The sequence below is a fragment of the Diprion similis genome, chromosome 4 (assembly GCF_021155765.1).
Source record: "Diprion similis isolate iyDipSimi1 chromosome 4, iyDipSimi1.1, whole genome shotgun sequence".
In the NCBI taxonomy this organism is placed as follows: Eukaryota; Metazoa; Arthropoda; class Insecta; order Hymenoptera; family Diprionidae; genus Diprion; species Diprion similis.
The window spans coordinates 14,648,865-14,669,776 of NC_060108.1; the positions used below are offsets into that span (position 1 = coordinate 14,648,865).

General features: G+C 37.7%; 1 protein-coding gene across 9 annotated transcripts in view; it reads left to right on the forward strand.

The window, feature by feature from the left end:
- Positions 1-369: 369 nt before the first annotated feature.
- LOC124406129 (CDK5 regulatory subunit-associated protein 2) overlaps positions 370-20,912 on the forward strand; it is a 30,867-nt gene continuing 10,324 nt past the window's right edge. For 2 of the 9 annotated variants that reach the window (XR_006929163.1, XM_046881525.1), the window contains exons 1-5: positions 3,663-5,036; positions 13,422-13,477; positions 19,144-19,382; positions 19,506-19,677; positions 19,925-20,064. Coding sequence is in view for 8 of the 9 variants with exons in the window: in XM_046881525.1 (XP_046737481.1) it covers positions 4,933-5,036; positions 13,422-13,477; positions 19,144-19,382; positions 19,506-19,677; positions 19,925-20,064 (711 nt within the window). In the remaining variant the exon portion in view is untranslated. The other 7 variants (XM_046881520.1, XM_046881517.1, XM_046881518.1 and 4 more) reach the window with 7 other exon arrangements.

A 20,912-nucleotide genomic window follows, 5' to 3' on the forward strand; every position in this document is an offset into this window, starting at 1 on the left:
GTAATTCGCAAAGTCGCTTTCAATCGAGTAAACCACTTCGATGAAATTTCCTCCATGCGATAGCGGGACGTTTGAAATTTTGGATTCGATCGACTACACCATGTTCATGTTGCAGATAAAGTTAGCTACGTACAGTATAATTAACCCACAAATTATTAAATACATGCATTTGAATGCCAACAGGTTTGACAGGCTAAATATTACGAGACCGAGGAAAATTTTAACAGCAACTTCGACTGACTCCTGCATGTTGGTAACCGTGAATTTTGTCGCCATCATTAAAATGCTCCGCAGAGTGAACCAATAGAAATCGCGATGTGAGCGACCTCGTGATTGTATTCCGAACCATGTATCTTTCAAATGTTTTGGTAGATTTTTCGGTTAGGCGAGTGCAGTGTGAGTGGGTTCTAAGGGCGTGTGAATTCTGTCAAGTTTTTACCGGTGTTTTGACTAAAATAGTAATGCCGTAAGGAGTGACGTACCTTTTCAAACATGATTCGTGAATTTCCCGACGATACAGAGGCATCGATCAACTATTTTGAGACGTAAGTTTTACACCCTTTATTCTACGCTACTTGTGTGTATATTTACATAGTTGAGCATGTGTGGACGTAGCGTCAGTCAATGCTTGGCCGACCGGTTTGTTCATCTGTGGACCACAATGTTCGTTTACTTGCAGCCAGCAGCTCAGAGCTATTCTTAACTCACCCCATTCGTTACTTGTAAATAAAGACAGAATTCTTTTGATAAGTAAAGGAAAGTCAGATTGAATGTGGTAAACCACAGCGTTTCGAAGCAATCTTTGTTCCAACGTTGAGTGTGTATTGATATCCTGCAACACTTGTTAAAAATAGACAGTATTGGTGTAGGATAGAAATACGCAATCGGGTGCATGCGATAAGTCAATTAATTTCGGATCTCCCGATGCACTTACGCTGAAATAAAATACGACGTAGACAGCAATCGTATTATTTAGGGGTAGAGTTTTTATTTCGTAGTGCGAATTCAACGCCTGACTTACGCAATCCCGTGCTACAGGTGTGAGTGTGAAATTGCATTCCTCGCAGGCGCGGTATGCTGTATTTTACCTTATTTGCAATATAACGACTCTCTATGAAAGCACTAGTAAAAAGGGAAAATAAATTTGTTTCGATAATATAGGAATACCGATTCTAACTAAACAGAGCTATTTTCGAAACATCTTTCGTAACATCTTATCTGTTTTCGAAACCTCGCTACATCCTTTATGCGAGCTTGGAAAGGTTTTAATTTTCATCGCCCCAGATTTTTGTACTTCACAACTCTTTGTACATATGATCAAGTGGATATCCGAAACTTCTTTTACAGTTTTTTCTCAAGTATAGGGGTGCATTCAGTGCAACGGAAGTGTATTCTATGATATAATAGTTGATATAAAATTTCATAATTATCAATGAAAAATATCGGTGGATAAAATTAGCTGCCCTCATCGTCTGTTATTCGACAACTTTCGTATGATTTGTACCTTATCTTTCTATAGACATACAAAAAGTGAGAAGAAATTATTCCGAGAAGGAACGATACACGTAGCAGATAGAAATTTTCATATTTGTTATTCAAATTACGTATATATCATGTATATAATTTATACTTCTTTCTTACAAATATACAATAGACCGTTACCTGGTTCTACGTAGTTTGGATAATCCACGCTTTACTGTATTCAAATACCACGTCAATGAGACGAATGTTCAAGGATTTACTGCAAATCTACCCTCAGCAGTAAGGGGAAATCTCGACCCCGTGTACTGGTTTACAAATTTATGCCTGCAGGTATGAAAATTTACTAGCTACAGGTATAATAGATCACCATTAATCCGGCAACACCGCGTGTTACACTGAATCCGGCATTATACCTACTCTGAAAACAATTGTTAGGGTAATAAATGTACCGAGGGACAGCATGGAAATCTAAGAACTCTAACAATAGCAAGTAACATGCAAAGCCGAGAAATTCCTGAACGTTAACGGAATGAAAGGACAACAATTAAAAGCGGGATCCAAATTGGCATGACTCGGCTGAAATATCACAATTTTCGCGATGAAAACAACAAGGGCTAGAAAACGATACGAGAATACAAAATATTCAAGCGCCACAACCGTTGCACTCATTTAATAATAAATATAATTTCAGCGACTCGATTTTACAAAATTTTAATTTACTACATATTATTATTATTTAATTATATCATTCAAGTGTCATTCAGAGTGCCGTTGAAATCAGGCAGCTGCAGCACAATCGACACGAGTTGAGAGGAGCAAAACGTGGGCGCAACGTTTTCTATAAAGATAAACATATGCAACGCACGTGTTGGTTTCTAGCCTTTATGCTAACGACATGCAGCCAATACGTGTGTGTTAGTGTGTATACACACGGTTGGACGACATCGGGACAGGAAGTGTTTCATGGCCCTTAAGGTGTTATATGGGTTTTGAAGGGCAAAAAAAACGACATATTTTTTATCATTTTTTAAATATATTAGAAGAATTGTTTTATTCAAATTTTAAGCATACAGAGGAACAATATTTTATAAAATTTTGACTTGTAAAATAAGTTATGATCAAAGGAAAAAACATCCTTATAGATACATGCATATAAATATACGCAATCCACTTTTGACCATGCAGAATTGCGTTTGAGATGGTAAAAATGCGGCACGATTCGTTTTTCGAAAACTTCGTTTTCTCAGATTCAAAAACTGCAGTCACCTTGCTTGCTACAACAATTTTGACATGTCGATATGATATACAATAATACGTTATGTTGATGTGAATTTCGAAGTTTAACTTCAGCCGCTGCAGCAGCGCGCATCCTCTTTAAGACGCGTGCATGCACCGCTGCAGCTCGACACTCGCATAATATAATCAGAGCTCAAAGGTCACCGCGTCTTAATCGATGCCTCCCTAACTGCGGGCCTCAATACAAGTATGATAATACCCACGTTAAAAGTCATGTGCTTAAAACAGCCTAACGTTTTCCATACAACGAGAATTCATTCCCCTCAAAACCACAGCATCCTTTAAATCGTTCTACAGTAACCAAGAGACCAAAAACAATTCCTTCACATATACAATACAATATATATCGGAATAGAAATAAGCTGTTATTAGATCAAACTTGAAAATTGAATAAGAAAAGTATGTCCTCTGGGCGTTTGTCCAAGCCGACGATGCGTACTTCATTCAAAACCGATGCAGTCTCGAAAGTTTTCTGAATAAGTTTTATACCAGCTCTATCGAATAAAACAGATTCGAGACAACTCCTGATAGCATCATGACTTAGAGTTTATCCCTCATTATGTACGAGTATGTAGTTAACGATTCATCTGTGTTTAGTAATTTGCTTCTCGCTCATGTACCATCACATTCGAGAGATAAACACAACTGGCGTGATCAGCGGAGGATTTCGACGTCGAGGCATCGCGTCTTTCCGTTTTTTTTCTCCTTCTTTATTCCTAATCTTCACTTCTTCTCCGACTGCGGAGATACAAGTTGACCGTTCTCCGTTTAACCACATTTAACCATGCCGTTTACCGGGGGCGCGACGACACGGCGCGTTCTGGCCAATGCGGAGCGTCAGCTCATCGTCCTCGTCAGTTCTCGTGATTCTAGTCAGTTCTCGTCAAGACGGTCAGCGGTGAGGATGTGCTCGTCGGTGGCTGTTTAGCTGCACACACGCGTCGATTTCGTATCGAAATACGCTGTTCCTTGTAGGAAAAAAATAAAAGTATCCGCCCAGTGACGATAGTTTGAGCAACGATCAGTGCGGAATATTATTCCCAGTAAAAACTCTGTGCATTCGCTGTTTTACGGGCCCTGAAAGTGTTGCGGGTGGTTTTTACTACTGGATAAATAATCGCAGACAAAATGGGATATATTGGACCGTTTGTGGCTAACAAAAGATTCATATTCCTCAAGACTGTGATTAGAAAAAATAAATTGCTTTTACAACGCCAATGACCAAGTCGTAACATATCTACCCCACTATTTTGTGCTTGTTGAAGATTTCTTAAGAAAAAAAAGAGACTTATCGTGTTTTTTTTTACACAATGTGCATGCCTGCGCGTTAGATCGTTTGTTAAATATATTTTTTGATAATCCTGACAAGAAGAATCTTCTCCGCCTTCGTAAACGTTTGTATACTTTGTCTGATAAACAAAATGAGACAGACGTCAGTTTGACCCCGGACAATTGTTTGAATATAATTCAAACTTCGACCTCTGTTTTGTAATTACGAAATATGTATCCATTTTAGTGTGTACAACGAGCTTTAAACTTTCTTGACACAGAATTTAACTGACAAAGTGATTTTAACACCGTCAAGTGATCTTAACAATTGCATTGATTGGTCGTGAACTGAATTGAACTTTGTGAACATTTTTCCCCCGGTTCTCGATCTATTATTAACGAACATTAACTGGAAGTGGTTAGGCGATTAAAGTTGGATATAAATGCGTATAATACTTAATCGCGAGGAAACCAGTTTTTTAAATAAAAGAAGCTTAATATCCTCTTGTAAAAAAGTAATATTTTATTAAATTGTTATCGTCCGAGTTGTTTGAAACGTATGTATAATAAGATAAAGTAATAATAAAGTCTGATACTTAGTGCCAAAGACAGCAGTGAAGCCAAAAAATATACACTATAATATTACGTAACCAAGCAACGTATGTATATACATACACACACATATATATATATATATATATATTTCTTGTTATTAATGATAATTGACTATTGATACGAGGAGAAACTTGGGACAGTATTAAAGACAATACTATACCCGTCCACACGTGACAGGGGAACAACGAAAAAAACTCACACTGTGAAAAAATACAAATATACATATATTTTGAAATTCAAACTGTTAGGCGCGTAAACAAAAGAAGAAAAATGTCGTTTCTTAATGGATATTCAACGTACAATCCCCAGTCGCACAGTGCAACCTCTCCACCGAGAACTAGTATCTGGGGTAGTTCTCACAGTCCATTTAGAAGGTAAGATAATACGATTGATAAAAGAATCATTTGAGGTATCATCACTCGGCCAAGCTTGTCATAGATTTCGCTTCACTTTTTTAACGACAATCATACGTGTTGTTTTGTTAATTTTGACGAGAATTGTATATACATATATACCTTTTAGTCGCCTCAAAAATTTCTATGTCCTCGCCTTATCCCAGTTATTGTTATGTTTGTTTTTTTTTCCATTTTACATACGATATATTCCATCCGCCATCTTGAATTCGTAATCAGCGACCCTAAAAACATTCGAGTAACAAAATTTGGGCCTTAATATTGAGGGAAAAAATGTGGGACTGAAAGGGATATGGGAAGTGAATTTTCTCCGATTTTGATATTCGTCATATGATCGAATCATTTGCGTCATTCGTCATCCGCAGATCACTTTTAACGATATAAACAAAGCGGCGTTACACCCATCCACCCTTGAATATTTGTGCGATCATGTTGTACGTTTGACCATAGTTGCGCAGTGTGAGAAGAGAGGCAGAAGGTAATTGTTTATAACAGGCATTTAACGCAGTTAACAGCTGGTTAATTAATGCTAAACCTCCTACGCCGGTAATTTACTGTTACAACTGCGACGTATTACTGCTGCACAGTCCGTTCTGTCCGTTGGAATCTGCTTTCTGCATACGTGATGTAAAACGTCGAAGCGATGTATGAGGCTGAAGTTAGTGACGTTAACGTAACGATATATCAGGGAAAAAAAATCATTATTAAGCAATTTTAGGACGATTTTTAAGTGATGGGGTTTCGGAATCAGTGCTTTATTGTTTTTTTTTTTACGCAGAGGTGCGAATTAACGATTTTTCCTAAATATGCATGTTGACGGTAACGTTGCTAACTTCATCCTGCATTTTCTGCTTCCGCTGTTTGGCGAATCGTTGACAATTAGACATCCCTGGTTGGGAATGACTTTACATAGACATTGTTATCCACTAAAAATCCTGTCTCCGTATGAATTGGAATGTTTTCACCCTCCTGAAATTCCAACTCAACAATATAACGTATCTCTTTTCTAACAGAACTACGCGTTGGATTCTATCGAGCTTTTTAGGACGAACTGTTGAATTTTTTTCTGTAATCTAGCCCGTTGATGAGTTGGTTGTAAAACCGCCGACGAGGTGTGGTGTTGTTTCTTCATTAGAATGAATCACGATGCATAAGAGTTCCCTGAAGTTTAGTGCGTATGTGTAAACAGAAACTTCTTATCTAAACTGACAAACGATTACCTTGTTGGAATTTTACTGATTTCTGACCGTCGTCGTCGTCATCGTCGTTGTGTATTCAGCGTTCAGGGCATTGTCGAAAATTTCTTACCCTGTGTTGTTGTTGCGTTTTCTATTCACAAACTTTTAATCCAATTTCATTGTATACCTGTGCAGGAGTTGTAAATCCTTTTTCGATCAACTTTCTTTACTGTGTCTATCCTTCCACCACGCACGTGTCCGTGTTGACGCTTTTCTGACACCCAGTAATATCTTGAAAACACTTACTCACCGTGATGATTCAGAACCCGAAACGCAACTTTAACCCCACTGCAATTATGGCACTCGATTCTTGCAATGCATGTCCAGGCGAGACACGTGAAAATTGTTTGTCGGATGTGAATTTAAACTACTAACTCTCGTAAGCTTGAAATAATTTTGGCAGGGTTTTCGATCTTCGTTAATGTTTACTGACAGAATTGCTTGCTTGATGAATGCATTTGCCAATGAAACACATATATTTCGTAACTTTTTTTTCACATGTACTCGGTTTCATAAAGAATCCTTCATCGTAATGAGATTATTTTTCAACATTTGTCATCGAATTCAAAGAGTTTTGTTCAATATTAATTTCAATTAATTTGTCAATAAAGTTCTCGGTAAAATTTCTCACCGTCTGCTTGTACCTTACAGAAGCAATTCTTTCCCGATGAATCGAATAGGTTTACAATTGAAATCACGATTAACTATACGATGTGATGATGAATTGGTGCACGACGGAGAATCAAATTGTTTCGTTGAAGAATAAATTTTTTATTCTACTTAAAAAAAAATCTTTTCCACCTAACTCTTGTCACTTGCTCGTGATCAGTGAATCGAAATAAATTCCGGGGCATGGAAATGGGAATAAAATAGTCGGAAAGATTAGATCTGATATCGTGTCGCGATTCGTTTCTGTCTGTATCACATATCACACATCCTAATACCTATACCTATAATACTACGCCGCGACGATGACGTAATGATGACGTGACGTCATCAACGTACGCGCAGAGAGAGGCTTGCAGCAAAAACAGAGCGGAGCAGAGCAGAGAAAGAGACCCAGATCAATACTTGCCAAGGAGAGTTGATGGGGGGTGGAGGGAGCGATGGACCAACTTCTCCCAGCTGCTCTGCTCCGACATTTTTCATTTTTAAAGTTTTTGCTTCTTTTTCATTCTCTCTATTTGCGTGCGTGGTGATGAGGTTAGATTTCAATGTTTATCGGTTGATCTTTCAACGTCATACGCCTGTGTTATCGGTTCTAATTAAGTCCATCGCAGTATCGTTTGACGACAATTCGCGAGATAAATTATTGGATCGTTGAAAAATCGTCAACTGTGATGCGACATCCCCGAACAAGGCTGAAGATTTTTTTTACGGGAGAAAGTGAAACAGAAATACGTCTTTGTATCATTATACCGCCGTCGATTATACTTAGAACAAATTGAGATGCATCACTGTTCAGCTCAATATTTACTCAATGATACGCGGCACGTCTCTCTACAGGTTTCGCCGAAATGAATGCGCCATTTTTATTTTTAATCTCATCGATACGCGCTTCTTATTATGCTTTTCATATTCATTTTTCGTACAAACAATCGTGGATATTTGACTCACGCTTATTGTAATAAGGATTTTGGGTGGTTACGGACCATGAATGAACGTGGATGAACCCGAATTACCATCATATAACCGCATGATGCTTGTTAGGCGCGATGACAGATATCGCCAGTTTATTTTGTCAATAAATTTGTCGTGTTTTTCGTTTACTTTTCGGTAATTTGGAATTTGAATACTTGTCACCAGCGTTTCGAAATATACTTTGCCATTTTAATACTTCATTTTTACGACGTCTTTGAACACCAGATATTGTGTGATTATGGATCTCCGGTATTTTTCCATTCCAAGAGATTCACGGAGAGAAGATAAATATCAGATTTTATTCGAAACTAAAGGAAAAGATGGATGCACTAGGTTTTTTGGTCAAATATACTGCGTAAAATCAGCTGCATTTAAAGTAAAAAAATATAGTTGACTTGGGTATTTTTATTTTTTTTTTATTTTTATCAAAGACCCTGATATGTTCCTCTTTTCCTGCAGTTTTTAGTAAAATCTACTCTTTTTATGTGTGTGTATGATGTACAGCGATCTGGAAATTCAGAAACAGGGTTTAACAAGCACACAGAGCAAATTATGCGTTTTGACATAAACGATCATTGCTGGTTGGTGGCTTGCAGTAGCGGTCGGTCCTTTATATTCGTTAAAACTTGGCTGGGATCCGAAGCTGGGAACAAGATTCATCAGAAGCCAAGAAACACTCTCTCTTGCAGGCGTCTTCCTGGTTAGACTATACAGTTCGTGTGTCTCCGTAGTTAAAGATAATTATCATTCGCAAATCTTTGAGCTGAGCAATAAGGAAGATGCTAGTAAAACATAAACTCGAACTCTTCCTGATCTATATTTTCATGATTAAGACAGAGGAAATTGACATGAAATACTTTATGGGCATATTGGGATGCTAAAATGTTGGTAAACAATTAATGAAGATGCAGAAGTTCTCATAATAGTTCAATAATTCGTAATTTTACGATTGTTTGAAATTCGATAAACCGTAATAAAGTAAAACAGATTAATGTATAACTTGAACCATTCGGAGTCATCGTAAATTTTCAATGTAATGTACTTTTATTTACAACGTTTCGTTACATCAACTTTGGTGACTTCAACCTCCTGGAAATTACCTCGCTATTTTTCAAATGCATTAAAATTTCCTCTGTTAATCGATATAAATTACGACTAATTATTTTCAGAATGTTAACTTGCCAGTTACTTTCGTATATATATATAGAACAATCGTGAATGAATCACAGATTCACTTGAAAAAAACTAAACGTTGATCGAAATGATTGAATTTTTTTCTTCGTCGTTCTGAACAGTTGGCTTTGTCACCCTGCCAAAGTGTAGAATTACAATCTACGTAACTGAAACCGCGCGTACGATCTTGCCGTGATGATTTGTCAAAGTTACAACTCGCTACGTTTATAACCCTTGTGTGAAATAAGAAACCGTTATACGTGCCCAAAAAACCCAAACAACATCGTTCATTCGTACTTATTGTTTTATCTAATACTTAAAGTAATTATTATTTGCAATTTTATTCTACCTCCTTAAATTTTTTTCAATTTTTCAAAAGCACGTTTGTCAGGCGGACGGTTTACTATGAACGAAGGTGGGGTCTCCGTCTGTTGGAGTCTGTTTCTATTTTCGGTTTCGGAGCGTCGCGGCGCCCCCGTGTGTCTTTTAGTATCTCGTTGCTGCCGATGCTCACCTAAATAGAACCGGAGGAAGTTTCTCAGAACTCTCGATTGGGAAGGGATTAAAACGAAGTGCGAGGTGTCCCTGCACTCCGCCATGTACGTGCCCTATAGTCAATTATTTTTGCCTTGCCGCAAAAATTTCCGCACCCTTCGTCTCGCCCGTTTTTACGCATCTCTGTTTTGCCTTATCTCGACAGCAGACGTCCTCAGCTCGATCATTTCTCCGATTCCTATGTTTACCCTCGCTGTCTTACGCATCATCATCATCCTCGTAATCATCTGCACGTTGACATAACGGGGGGCCAAACTTTTTCTACCTATCTTATTTCCATTTGTTTATTTTCAAAGACCGTACGGTCTTGCTGCTGCTGTTTTCACTGGTACAATAAATAATTAAAACAACCATTATTATTAGACGACTGAGTGTTGGAATTACGTCAGCGGGTCTCACTGTTTATCAAGTTCGAATTTAAGCACCGAGAACACATCGCACCGCTACGGCTCAACAATTAATTTATACCTTAAACTGCCAGGAATAGATTTTGCAATAAAAAATTTTCAAGTACGCATCAAGTCGAAATGTAGAAATACAGAGGGAAAAAGTTTTGCCTCTTTTTCTCTATCTTAGAAATTTGAGAAACGAAGTTTATTTTGCTGCCGATGTTGCGAAACACGATTACTAGTTGATTAAAAGGAAAATATAAATACCGAAAACCAATCTCCACTCTCATTTCGGTTTTCTCGTTTTCGTGTTGAGAAAAATTAATCACTTCCCCTTATTTCACAATATCTTGGTCGTATAGTAAACTCAACTATATATATATATTTATATTTATATGCCTGTGTATACGTATAAACGTAGGTTTACATTTCTGGCAGGTTTCCAATTTTTTAACGCGTCAAAATTAACCTGGCCGATCGCCAGGCCAGTAGTACACCTAGGAACTAGGTATATCGACGTATAATTTGTTTTTTCGTAAAATCGAAAATGAAAGCGTGCTCAATGTTATAGCCTAAGCACAGTGTTCGTAAAAGCTACCCGATAAACAAACCCTTTGCATACGCAAATCTTGCAACGTATAATAGTAATACGTGTAGGAAATGAACGAGCTCGAACGCATTCAACAAATTTTTTTTCATCTCTTTCTTCTCGCCTTCAAAGCTATCACATGTCGCCGATGTGTCTAGCGCGGCATCTGCATAGCTGCTGCATCTGCATCAGCTTGTGAAGCGAGCTTTTCATCGCTATCGTAACGATATTATTTCCAGCTCGAAACGGTCGGGTATTTTCAGTTTTAATCGTTCCAGTGTGCAGTTCAGTGTGTAAAACCGACGTTGATTTAACCTCGTTTTTAACCAATTATTCTGCTTGTGTAATCGAACGAGATTCCATTTTCGTTTATTGCTTTTCTTTTTCTTCTTTCTTTCATATTGCTTCGGATATATATATATATATCCATATATATATATATATATATATATGTCCATGTACATATGTGTTTCAGAAATGGGTGCGATTGTTTATTGGTTCGAAATCTGTTGATGAAAATCCCCTCTAATTCTACCTGGCGTTAATAAATCTCATCCATTTGTTTACGCGTTTGTAATCCCGCCTATGTCGATCGTCCAGCCAACCAGTCACGCAGCCAGCTTTTCTCGAGCTTGCGCGATGCTGTTTGGCAGGGAGAAGGGAGACTGTACGGTTATATCTGTCTTATTTCAGGTATAATTTCACCCGAAAAAAACTGTACGTTGGCCCTTTTTACACGGTGGAAAGAATCGCCGAATTTTTCGAAAATATTAAAAATATATTAGATGAAGAAAATTTTTACAATCTAAATGAAAGAGGAGTCCTTCCGAGTGATCCGTGATTGATTTCACAGATAATCAGGACATCTAGTTAACCTTTCGAGTTACACATTATTCTCCTGACCTTTTATCGTGGTTGCTGATTACGGACCTGAAATAAAATTTCAAAAATTCAATATGGCGAAACCAATACGGTGGATGAAAATGTCAGATTTGATTGAATCTGGTCAAAAAACTCTATGCAGGGGTTTTCGAGTCGCTGATTGAATTCGCCGTACTAAATTTTTAAAATCGGATTTCAGATTCGTAATTAGCGATCCCAAAAATCACTGGAGAAATTTTTTTTACCGGATTAGATTAAATTAAAAATTTTCGTCCGCTATATGAGATCCATCATCTTGAATTTCTAAAGTCCAAGTTCAGACTTGTAATCAGCTACCCCAAAAACCTTGTAATTTATGAAAAACATATATATGTATAGAAAAAATGGATACAAAACAGGAGGTGGTAAGAATACTTACCACTATAACTCAAAGTGTTAATCTCGAATTGATCGCTCACACAGATCATTCGAAGCTTAAAGGTCCCTGGCTGCGATTGTGGCTATTGATGGCTGTTACACCGACTTCCTTCCTTACCGCGATATAATTCGTGTGCCCCAGGAGGGTGTTTGTTGTTGGCTATCGTGTTTGATAAATGACCGTGATATCGTCAGCCATCAACGCACTATTCCTCCGTCTTTTATACGGTCGTATCTGCTCTCTGACATGAATGGTATCCTCGTATTATACGCATGACACGCGATTATGCTCCTCCGGTTATCTGTCATCGTTTCCTCCTATCGTGTGTGCTCTCGTGTAGGTTGGATGAGTATTTTTGTTTGTCGTGCGCGTTGAGTACCATGTGAAAAAGTTGTAGGAAAGGGTTTCCTTTCCAACAGTGTAATCAAAGCGCTTCCGCATCTCCTCAGTTTTGTTTTCCACCAAAAGCACATTAGAGCCAAATTTATGACACTCGATTAATTTCTTCCTTCCTTCCTTCCTTCCTTTCTTTCTTCCTTACGTGTCAGTCTTAGGTTTCATTTCATTTCATACTGTCTTCACTATCTTATTATTTTCACAACTGTTGCAACGATTGAGGCTCGAGAATTGAACATTAATCGAAGTCAATCTTCAATTGTTACCTTTATTAAACTGATTTTTTTCCTAGTTCTAAATATATATTTCGTTGATTTTGTGCTGATTGCGTGTGTGCTGTAAATCAGTTACAAATTATGTAAAATAATTTTGTTTTCTTTACATTCTTCTATACAAAAATTGCTTTTTTCCTAAAGACAAATCCAATTTGCGTTCAAACTAAGTATGAACTCTGCAAGAGACTCAGCGGTCGGTTGTCGTATAAAGGTAAAAGTAATAGGTGTATTCCTACCTGGAATTGAAAATAGGATCGAAATTTTGCGTGACTGTAATTTATTTTTACCGTTGTATTTCAACTTTTGAAAACAACATTTAACTGCGATTCTTATTTTATCAACATGCTATGCACTGAACTGCAGTTCACGGTGCACGCTTACGAAAATAACTTTTCGGACGTTTTTCTGGCCAGAAACTATTTTCAGGAGATACGCTTCCTGTGGCGGGAACCCTCAAAGGGTCGGCCCTTCTTTCTTTCTGTACAGGGATTTTGTTTTGTCGCGTTTTGCTCGATTGTTTGGACTTTTCCACGAACCTGAGATAGAAGCAAGAAAAAGAAATTTTCCTTCTTCGAGTCAAAACCTGTTTAATCATCAAATTACCCTGCATTTCTCACTGATACATACACGTTCAAAATTGTATATGAATTAACGTTGCACTATTTTCGTTAATACATATTTTTTTTTTTTTTTTACAATGATACAATATGGAAAAATTATTATTCCTGTGCCATTATTCTACACTCGTAACGCAGTTTATTCAATTGGTTGTGTCTTTTTTTTGTTTCAGCACGAATTTGACCCTTCAGGATATCACGATAGATCACACGCTTCCTTGTATAAATGGTAAGTTATTATCATAACCCGCGCCTAAAACGCGTTGTTACTTATACTGTCGACACTTTTTTTTTCAACGGGTGTTTGATGATTTTCGTGTGAAGAAACGATAAACTCTATATACGGTTGAACGATGATACAAGGCCGGGTGACATTATTGATACATAAATAATTTGTTTTCTCACTTTTTCTCTCTCTCACTCTATCTCTTTCTCTCTCTCTCTCTCTCTCTCTCTCTCAACGTGACGTCGCTCATCTAGATCATTTATCGACTTAAACGACCTCGCTGCGTAATTGAAGTCTGATGCAGACAATGAAATAACCATCCGCACCCTTATTGCTTCGTATATTCAATATAATTGGCTTGTTATTGACTATACGAACCGATCTCAGGGTGATGTGATCCTCGATCTTATATACGCGTATACATGCACCACAATGCAATGTCTATGGTAATTTATTCTTCACTCGATAAAATCGCAAGTCACCGGAGGACGAACGGACCCCAATCTATCCCAACGTATGACGAAGGAATATTGAAAGGATAAAGTTGTGTCCAGTAAACTTTTCTTCTTTTTCACCTTTTTCTTCTTCTTATGTTTTTCTCGCCTGACTCTTTCCTTATCTACAGAAATGTAGTCAATCTTTCAACTGCAACTCAAATGCAACAACGACGCTCCAGAAACTATATATATATATTGCACACAACCTACCAACTCCATTGATGAAAAAGCAAGAATCGTTTCGTATTGAAAACAAGAGTTCACAGTTGCATACCTTATGACTAACAAGTAGCAACCTTATCTCACGCATGTCTGTGATCCCGTGCTTCACCTCTGTCCCCCTTCTATCTTTTACTCCCTCGCTCTCTTTTCCTTTCCCTCATTCGCTCTCGGCCTCTCTTTCTCTCTCTCTCTCTCTCTATCTATCTTTCTCTTTCTTTCTCTTTCTCTCTTTCTGTAACATCTCGTTCTAAATATACCGTAGAACCCATACATAGCTGGAGTATAACTACCAGTGAGACTTATACTGGAAAATGTTTGTTTTAACGCATCTAGACCATGCGAGATGGTGCAGGCGCAGAGGGATTTATGTCAGGATTTACGTTGGATAGTATAGTACGCACGGTTGTAGTATAACACCGCCGCAGACAGTGGACTTCCGAGAAACATTCGATTCTTTGCCAGCAGAATTTTTTTTTTTCTGTTTTTGTTAATTTTATTTCACTTCTTTTATGGCAGAGCAATTTTTTCCTGAACAGCAAGCGCGAAATCCTGATTTATAACCCCTAGTGCGAAGGCATATTACGGAGGAATCTCTTGATAATTGGGCAATGTCATGTCATCACTCAAGATGTTCAATAAGGGAAGCTTTTTTAGCAAAACGTATTTTTTTAACGGTCATCTCGAATTTGACCGTCTCTTCTTTCAAAAATACGCAATTGTCCTCTAGATTGTTCCCGTAGAAAATTTGAACTCACGTGGTCTCTCACTGATTTCCGCTGGTACAGACGCAAGTTTGTTATACCTTTTGTATGTGCATTAGAGTGCTTCAGAGAAAAAAATAATTCACGATTTTTCACCGTGGCACATTTTGAAAATTTTGTTCGGATTGAAAGAAAGATTCTGTCGAAGAATCAACGTTCTACGTTACGTGTAAGATCGCGCTCATTTTATTTGTCATCTTTTTACACATTTTTTTTTGAATTTGTGAAAGAACACGTCGTAGCAATTGAATTATCATTTTTTTCCTGACATTTATATTCAACCCAGGGATCACGGTTCATGACACAACGATACATCAGCCGGGAATCTTATTCTTCTAAATTAAAAGTTCATTTTAAATTATAACTATTTTCAAAGTTTGAATTAAGAATGAAAAAATCGTCAGACACACTTTTCAAACATCAACCGAAGACTTTATATTACAAGTGCGAGTCGTATTTGCGACGTAAATTGATGTCACGATTAATTTAAGCAATGTAAGAAAAAAAATTTCATTCACGATACTTTCATAAATTAAAAAAATGTAAAAATCGTGAAAAATCAACTGAGCCTAGAATCTTTCTTTTAACTTGCACAAACTTTTTCGAGGGTGCCATGGTGGAAAATCAGATATTATTTTTTTCGAAACACCCTAGGGTACATGACGTATTGCAGCAATTATGCGCGTGTGTGCAACTGCACATATACTGGCAGGGATATAGTTGCAGTCTATTGGCTCGCAGAGAGCTGAGTATTATTTATAGATGACACATTTAAGCGGTGGTGAAGGAGACTCGTCTCTTCGGTATACCTACTAGGTGTAGGTCCTCTTTTTGTTTTACCGCATCTATCCTGAACCCTGCCTATGTGCCATGTACCCTAGTGGCAGACCGTCTTCGTCTCGGTTATACATATATATATATATACATATATACTTATGTCTTATCTCTGTACCTTTTCTACAGCCTCACGACACTCTGCCACGCCACTCGCCCTAGTCTCGTAGTCACCGTAGGTACGGCATATTGCTAGACTTCAAAATTAGCTTGTGGCTAATTGCTTTCGGGAAATTTCCAGCCTCACATCTTAGGAGAATTTTAATACATATCACCTTCGTCACTATACGGTGTCTTACACTGTACAGATCATCGTTCGCTGTTTTTGCGCAGCATGACTTCGCTCGATAAGGAAATGAAAGGATGATGCGATGCAAGGAATTAAGCGAGAGAGTCCTGAATGAATGGATATATATACGGTGATTCCCGATTAATGAATTAGGGGCGAATCGCGACTCATTGCAAGTCAAATGGTCCTTATTTTACTTCGAAATAAAGCAATATTAATAAACACGTGTTATTCAATAGTAAAAAAATTTCCTTACCGGCTTCGTCGGTTTCGACTCAGCGTGGCGAGACGTGAGGGCTGTTTTATAAATAGAAAAATATCTTGGACACAGGGACGAGGTTTTGGCTTTTGGGTTTTGGCAGTTATACCAGTTGCCACCAACCGTCGTATGGCTCCTCTACTACCACGAGGAGCGAGATATACTATCGCTTTTCTCAACGACGCTGAGAGTAGGTCTATATGCGTACCACCCTGCTGTTGCTGCTGCTGCTGCTGCTGCTATGTCGTACCTTATAACCAGGGACAACTGATCGCCAGACCGCCAACTCGAGTTTTGCAGAGCCGTCGTAGGGCTTTTAAGTTATAACGCATCTTTCATACGTTTTGCACTTTCATATCCGGTGGATGAAGCTGCAACAAATCCCTGCTGCAGGCTTGGCCTGTGTAAAGTTATAAAACTTGAATTGATTTTATTTTGAAATTTTTGTTGTGGCTCACTATACGAGACGACGTATTTTCGCGTGAGCTCAATTTTACGATTTTTTTTAACCAGCATATCGGAACAGCCACCATCTGGTGACAACTGGAAGTTTTACTACCTCTAGCGAGTCGTATTTCATTTTAGGTGTAGTTTTGGATCCTGTTTTTTCTGTGTACCATTCATGAAAACCGTATGCCTGGCTCAACTTGTGGAAAGTCTTTTACAGCTTGATGATCATTTGATTTATTGAAAATTTTCCAAGTCTTGCGAAGAAGAAAAAAATCGATAAATGAGCATCTTGCAAAATAATGTCAATAGTGAAACGGATTAAAAAAGAATCACAAACGATTTTGCTAATCATTCAATTTTGTTTCATGTTTGATTATGTCTGCAACGTGACATCTTATTATTACATTATGTATACCGTTCGTCAATGTACATCATACATGACGCTCTTTGCACGTGTAGTTTTGAACATGTGTGCGTAGCGCATAGTCAGACGAAGTTTCATACCTATGCATCACGAGTAACCCTGCATGCAATAGCAATATTTTGCAACTCTAATGCGATCACAGCCAGAGATAGCGGCTGTTCACAGTTGCTTGCCTGAACTCAAGTGTCTAAGATCTATACGAGTGGGGTATAAAAACAAAAATGATACAATGTAGACGAATTTTTTGAAATCGTTGTGTCTTTTTCCTCCGTTCGTCTCCTCTTCCATTCCCTTGCTCCTGTTTCATCTCTCACTTCTAAAAAATGTTGAATATATTGGTGATATAATGCGGTATGGGATGTGCTAAATCGAGGATCGACCAACTAGGCATCAGCGATAAGCCGATCAGAGTTGAAATAATGTTTGGTAATGTGTAGTAAAATATTGCTCTAAGAATGCATTTAAAATTTGGAATTTCTTTTCGCCCAGACTACGGTCATAATCGCGATGATCAAGATCTCTTGTATAGCTCTTCGCGTGAACCTATATCTTGCCCAGTTATTCTTCGGCTGATTGTTGGTTAAGTGATAAATTAATGTATAAAGAAGTAGAGAAGTCACGGTTATTTGAATTTAAATTGATGTGGGCGCAATTTAAAAATCTCTCCAAATTTGTCGTTCATTGTGATAACCAACCTTCGTTTACAATCTAGCAAATTGCACTGTCCGCCTACAGGGAAATTTCTTTTCCTCTTTGTTTAATCCCGTCTTGCGATCACTGTCAACGGTATTTATATATGTGACAGTGAAATATCTGTCTTGTACTAAAAGAATTTTTGTGTACCAGCTGAAGTGTGGGTTTACCTATTACGTTACTGTAGAATGACCGTGAAACTTTTCAAAAGGTATCCTACGCAGTAGTGGAAAGTTGAAATAGAATCAAACAGAGAAAATTGTTTAAAATTGTCGTAATGCGCAGAAAACTTTTGGGCCTTTGCCAAAATTGTAAAATGTCACTCATCATTATCCAAGCTTCTTTTACGATTTACTCGTGTATTCTTCTACTCAATGTTGATTACTCCAGTCTAGACGTTCAATTTATTTCCGATCGTTTTAATTGTTATTCGCAATAGAAACAATATTAATTGTCACAATCATGATATCCATCCACGACCGATATTTATAGAAGAACAACCTGTAGACAAATATAAAAATAGTTGATCAAATTCTTTGAAGTCATGAAAATAATGTTGAGTTGTCAATAGGGACGGTTTCTTTTATTTTATTTCCGCGCATGTAACACGAACAAATAAGTAATAAATGTTGTTAAGGAAATAGTGCGAGTAAAACAAGGAGGCGTTGAAATTTCGAAAGGCCCATTACAAATCGTGTCATTTTACACAAGGGGAAATCAAATTATGCAACTTAAGATTAAAACGAAACGTAAGGGGGATTTGGTAAAAAATTTTATCATCGCGGTTGAAAATTTATTCACACACACGGCATGTATTTAACAAAATTCGTAACTTGACGATAATAATTATCGCAAATATTTCACCGGCACAAAGCTTCTCGACAAATCAGAACAGAAATAAAAGTATGATAAAAGTGGTAACGAAAATGTGAAGGAAAGTACCAGTGTACAGATAATGATACTGTGAACAGATAGGACTAAGCTTCCTCTCTACATTTTTTATATTGTCTCTTTTTCTTGTAATCGTTCGGAAACTCAGCCAGAAAGCATTCTCGCGGGTTATTATCGCGTTAGGACATGACTCAAACACTTCGAAAATGGCCTAACGGGGTATTTTCTTCATTCATCAACTGAAACTGACAAAGCAAAATGCATAGTAAGATGAAGGCATACCACATGATGCTTCCATTACCTAAATTGATTACTGAAAAATTCGTCATCTTCAACTTTAATCTTTCAGGCACACATGGAAGGTCTCCAGGTAAGGCGGCGACCACAGGGCCTGGACTCGGCGCTGTCAGAGGGGTACCAGGCGTCGTCCAAGGGACCGGAGGTAGAACAATGAAGGAGTACGAGGATCAGCTTGGCATGCTGAAGAAAGAGAACTTCAACCTTAAGCTGCGAATATATTTTCTTGAGGAAAGGATGGGCATCACATCTGCGGATGAAGATGCGATCAAAAAAAATATCGAACTTAAGGTGAGGCGATGCTTTATTCAAGACTGTTTTGGTATTCCGCTTTGTCATGACTACTGATGATTTCAACTTTGTTGTAGGTATCTCTTTACTGTTCTGACATGTGACTAATGACATTGTTTTTAGGTCGAGGTCGAGTCACTGAGGAAGGAACTGATTGAGAAGCAGGATCTTCTCAGCCAGGCAGCCAAAGCTTTTGAACTTATCGAAGAACAGAAAGAAGCGTCATCGCGTAACCAGACTCAATATCAACGGTCGCTTGATTTCGAAAGAGAAAGAATTGCCGAACTTGAAAGAGGTTGGGGAAATAAATATCATTTGTCCAATTATCGCTTAAACAAAGCACCAGAGAAAACTAATTATATAAACCGAAACACTTAATTGGTCAGGATTTTTCGTCCTGGACAGTGAGATTTTGATGGATAATGTTTTTAGAACAGAAATAAGTTAATAGAATGGAATTTTAAGTGCTGCCTCTTTCTTTAAAATCTTATTTACCTTATCGTCATTACACCCTGCGTTCTTTTTATTTACACTTTTTACAGAACTTGAAGAGTACAAAGAAAAACTCGCTGATACCTCAGCATACTATAAAGAAGAATACGGTATCACGCCAGAAGAATCGTTAGAGAATAAAGAAAAATTACACCAGATGGAAGAGCTTGTCGTGGCCTTAGAAGTGGAGGTAAACTACAAATATACTCAATACCGTTAGACTTTTATTAGTTCTTTTGCAGTTGGTGGAAAATATTGTGATTTTGGAATACGAGAGATGCCTAATATTTTTATCATCGTTACGATCAGTCCTCAACAGACACACAATGAATATTCACAATTCACTCGATGTTGGCTTTTAATTGCTGACGTACATATTTTCTTTTTATCTGAACTGCTCATTTCCTTCATACTGCCGGAAGCGAGATCCCTTTATCAGATCAGTCACCGTTCAGTCAGTTAGTTTCTTATTACTCCAGCCGGGCGATGTGAAAGCTGTAATGGCGATGGTGTAGTGAATATTTGTCGCAACTTTAATCGTTAATTTTGCTATAGTACTGTTTTCCAACCTCCTTACAGAGGAGTAAAATTCAGTTAAAAAATTTACATAATAGTTTTGGCCATAAAAAAGAGAATAGTTTTGGTTATAAGAAAAAAAATACCAGAGAGTGTACTCTAATGAACCAATTCTCGCAACAGACAAATATTCTACTGTTTATTTAGCTTTGGCCCTCTAGATTTGTGCTCTTATAAATAGACACGGTTCTCTGGTGTCGGTATGTTTACAAAAGATAGCAGAACAGAGGTCAAAGGTGATTAGTAGTGGGGCTCCTTCCCTTTCTGGTGAAATCCTAACTGACATGCATTGTGTCAGTACAAACATGGAGTCCTGAAAGAAACATTGGCTCATGTGCTTAAACAAACTTGTCCACATACTTATGTTCATTTGTAAATAGTAAAATCTTTGTAATATCAGTAATGGAATTATCAAGTGACATTAGATGAAGATGTGATTGATACAAAACTGAAAATACTCAA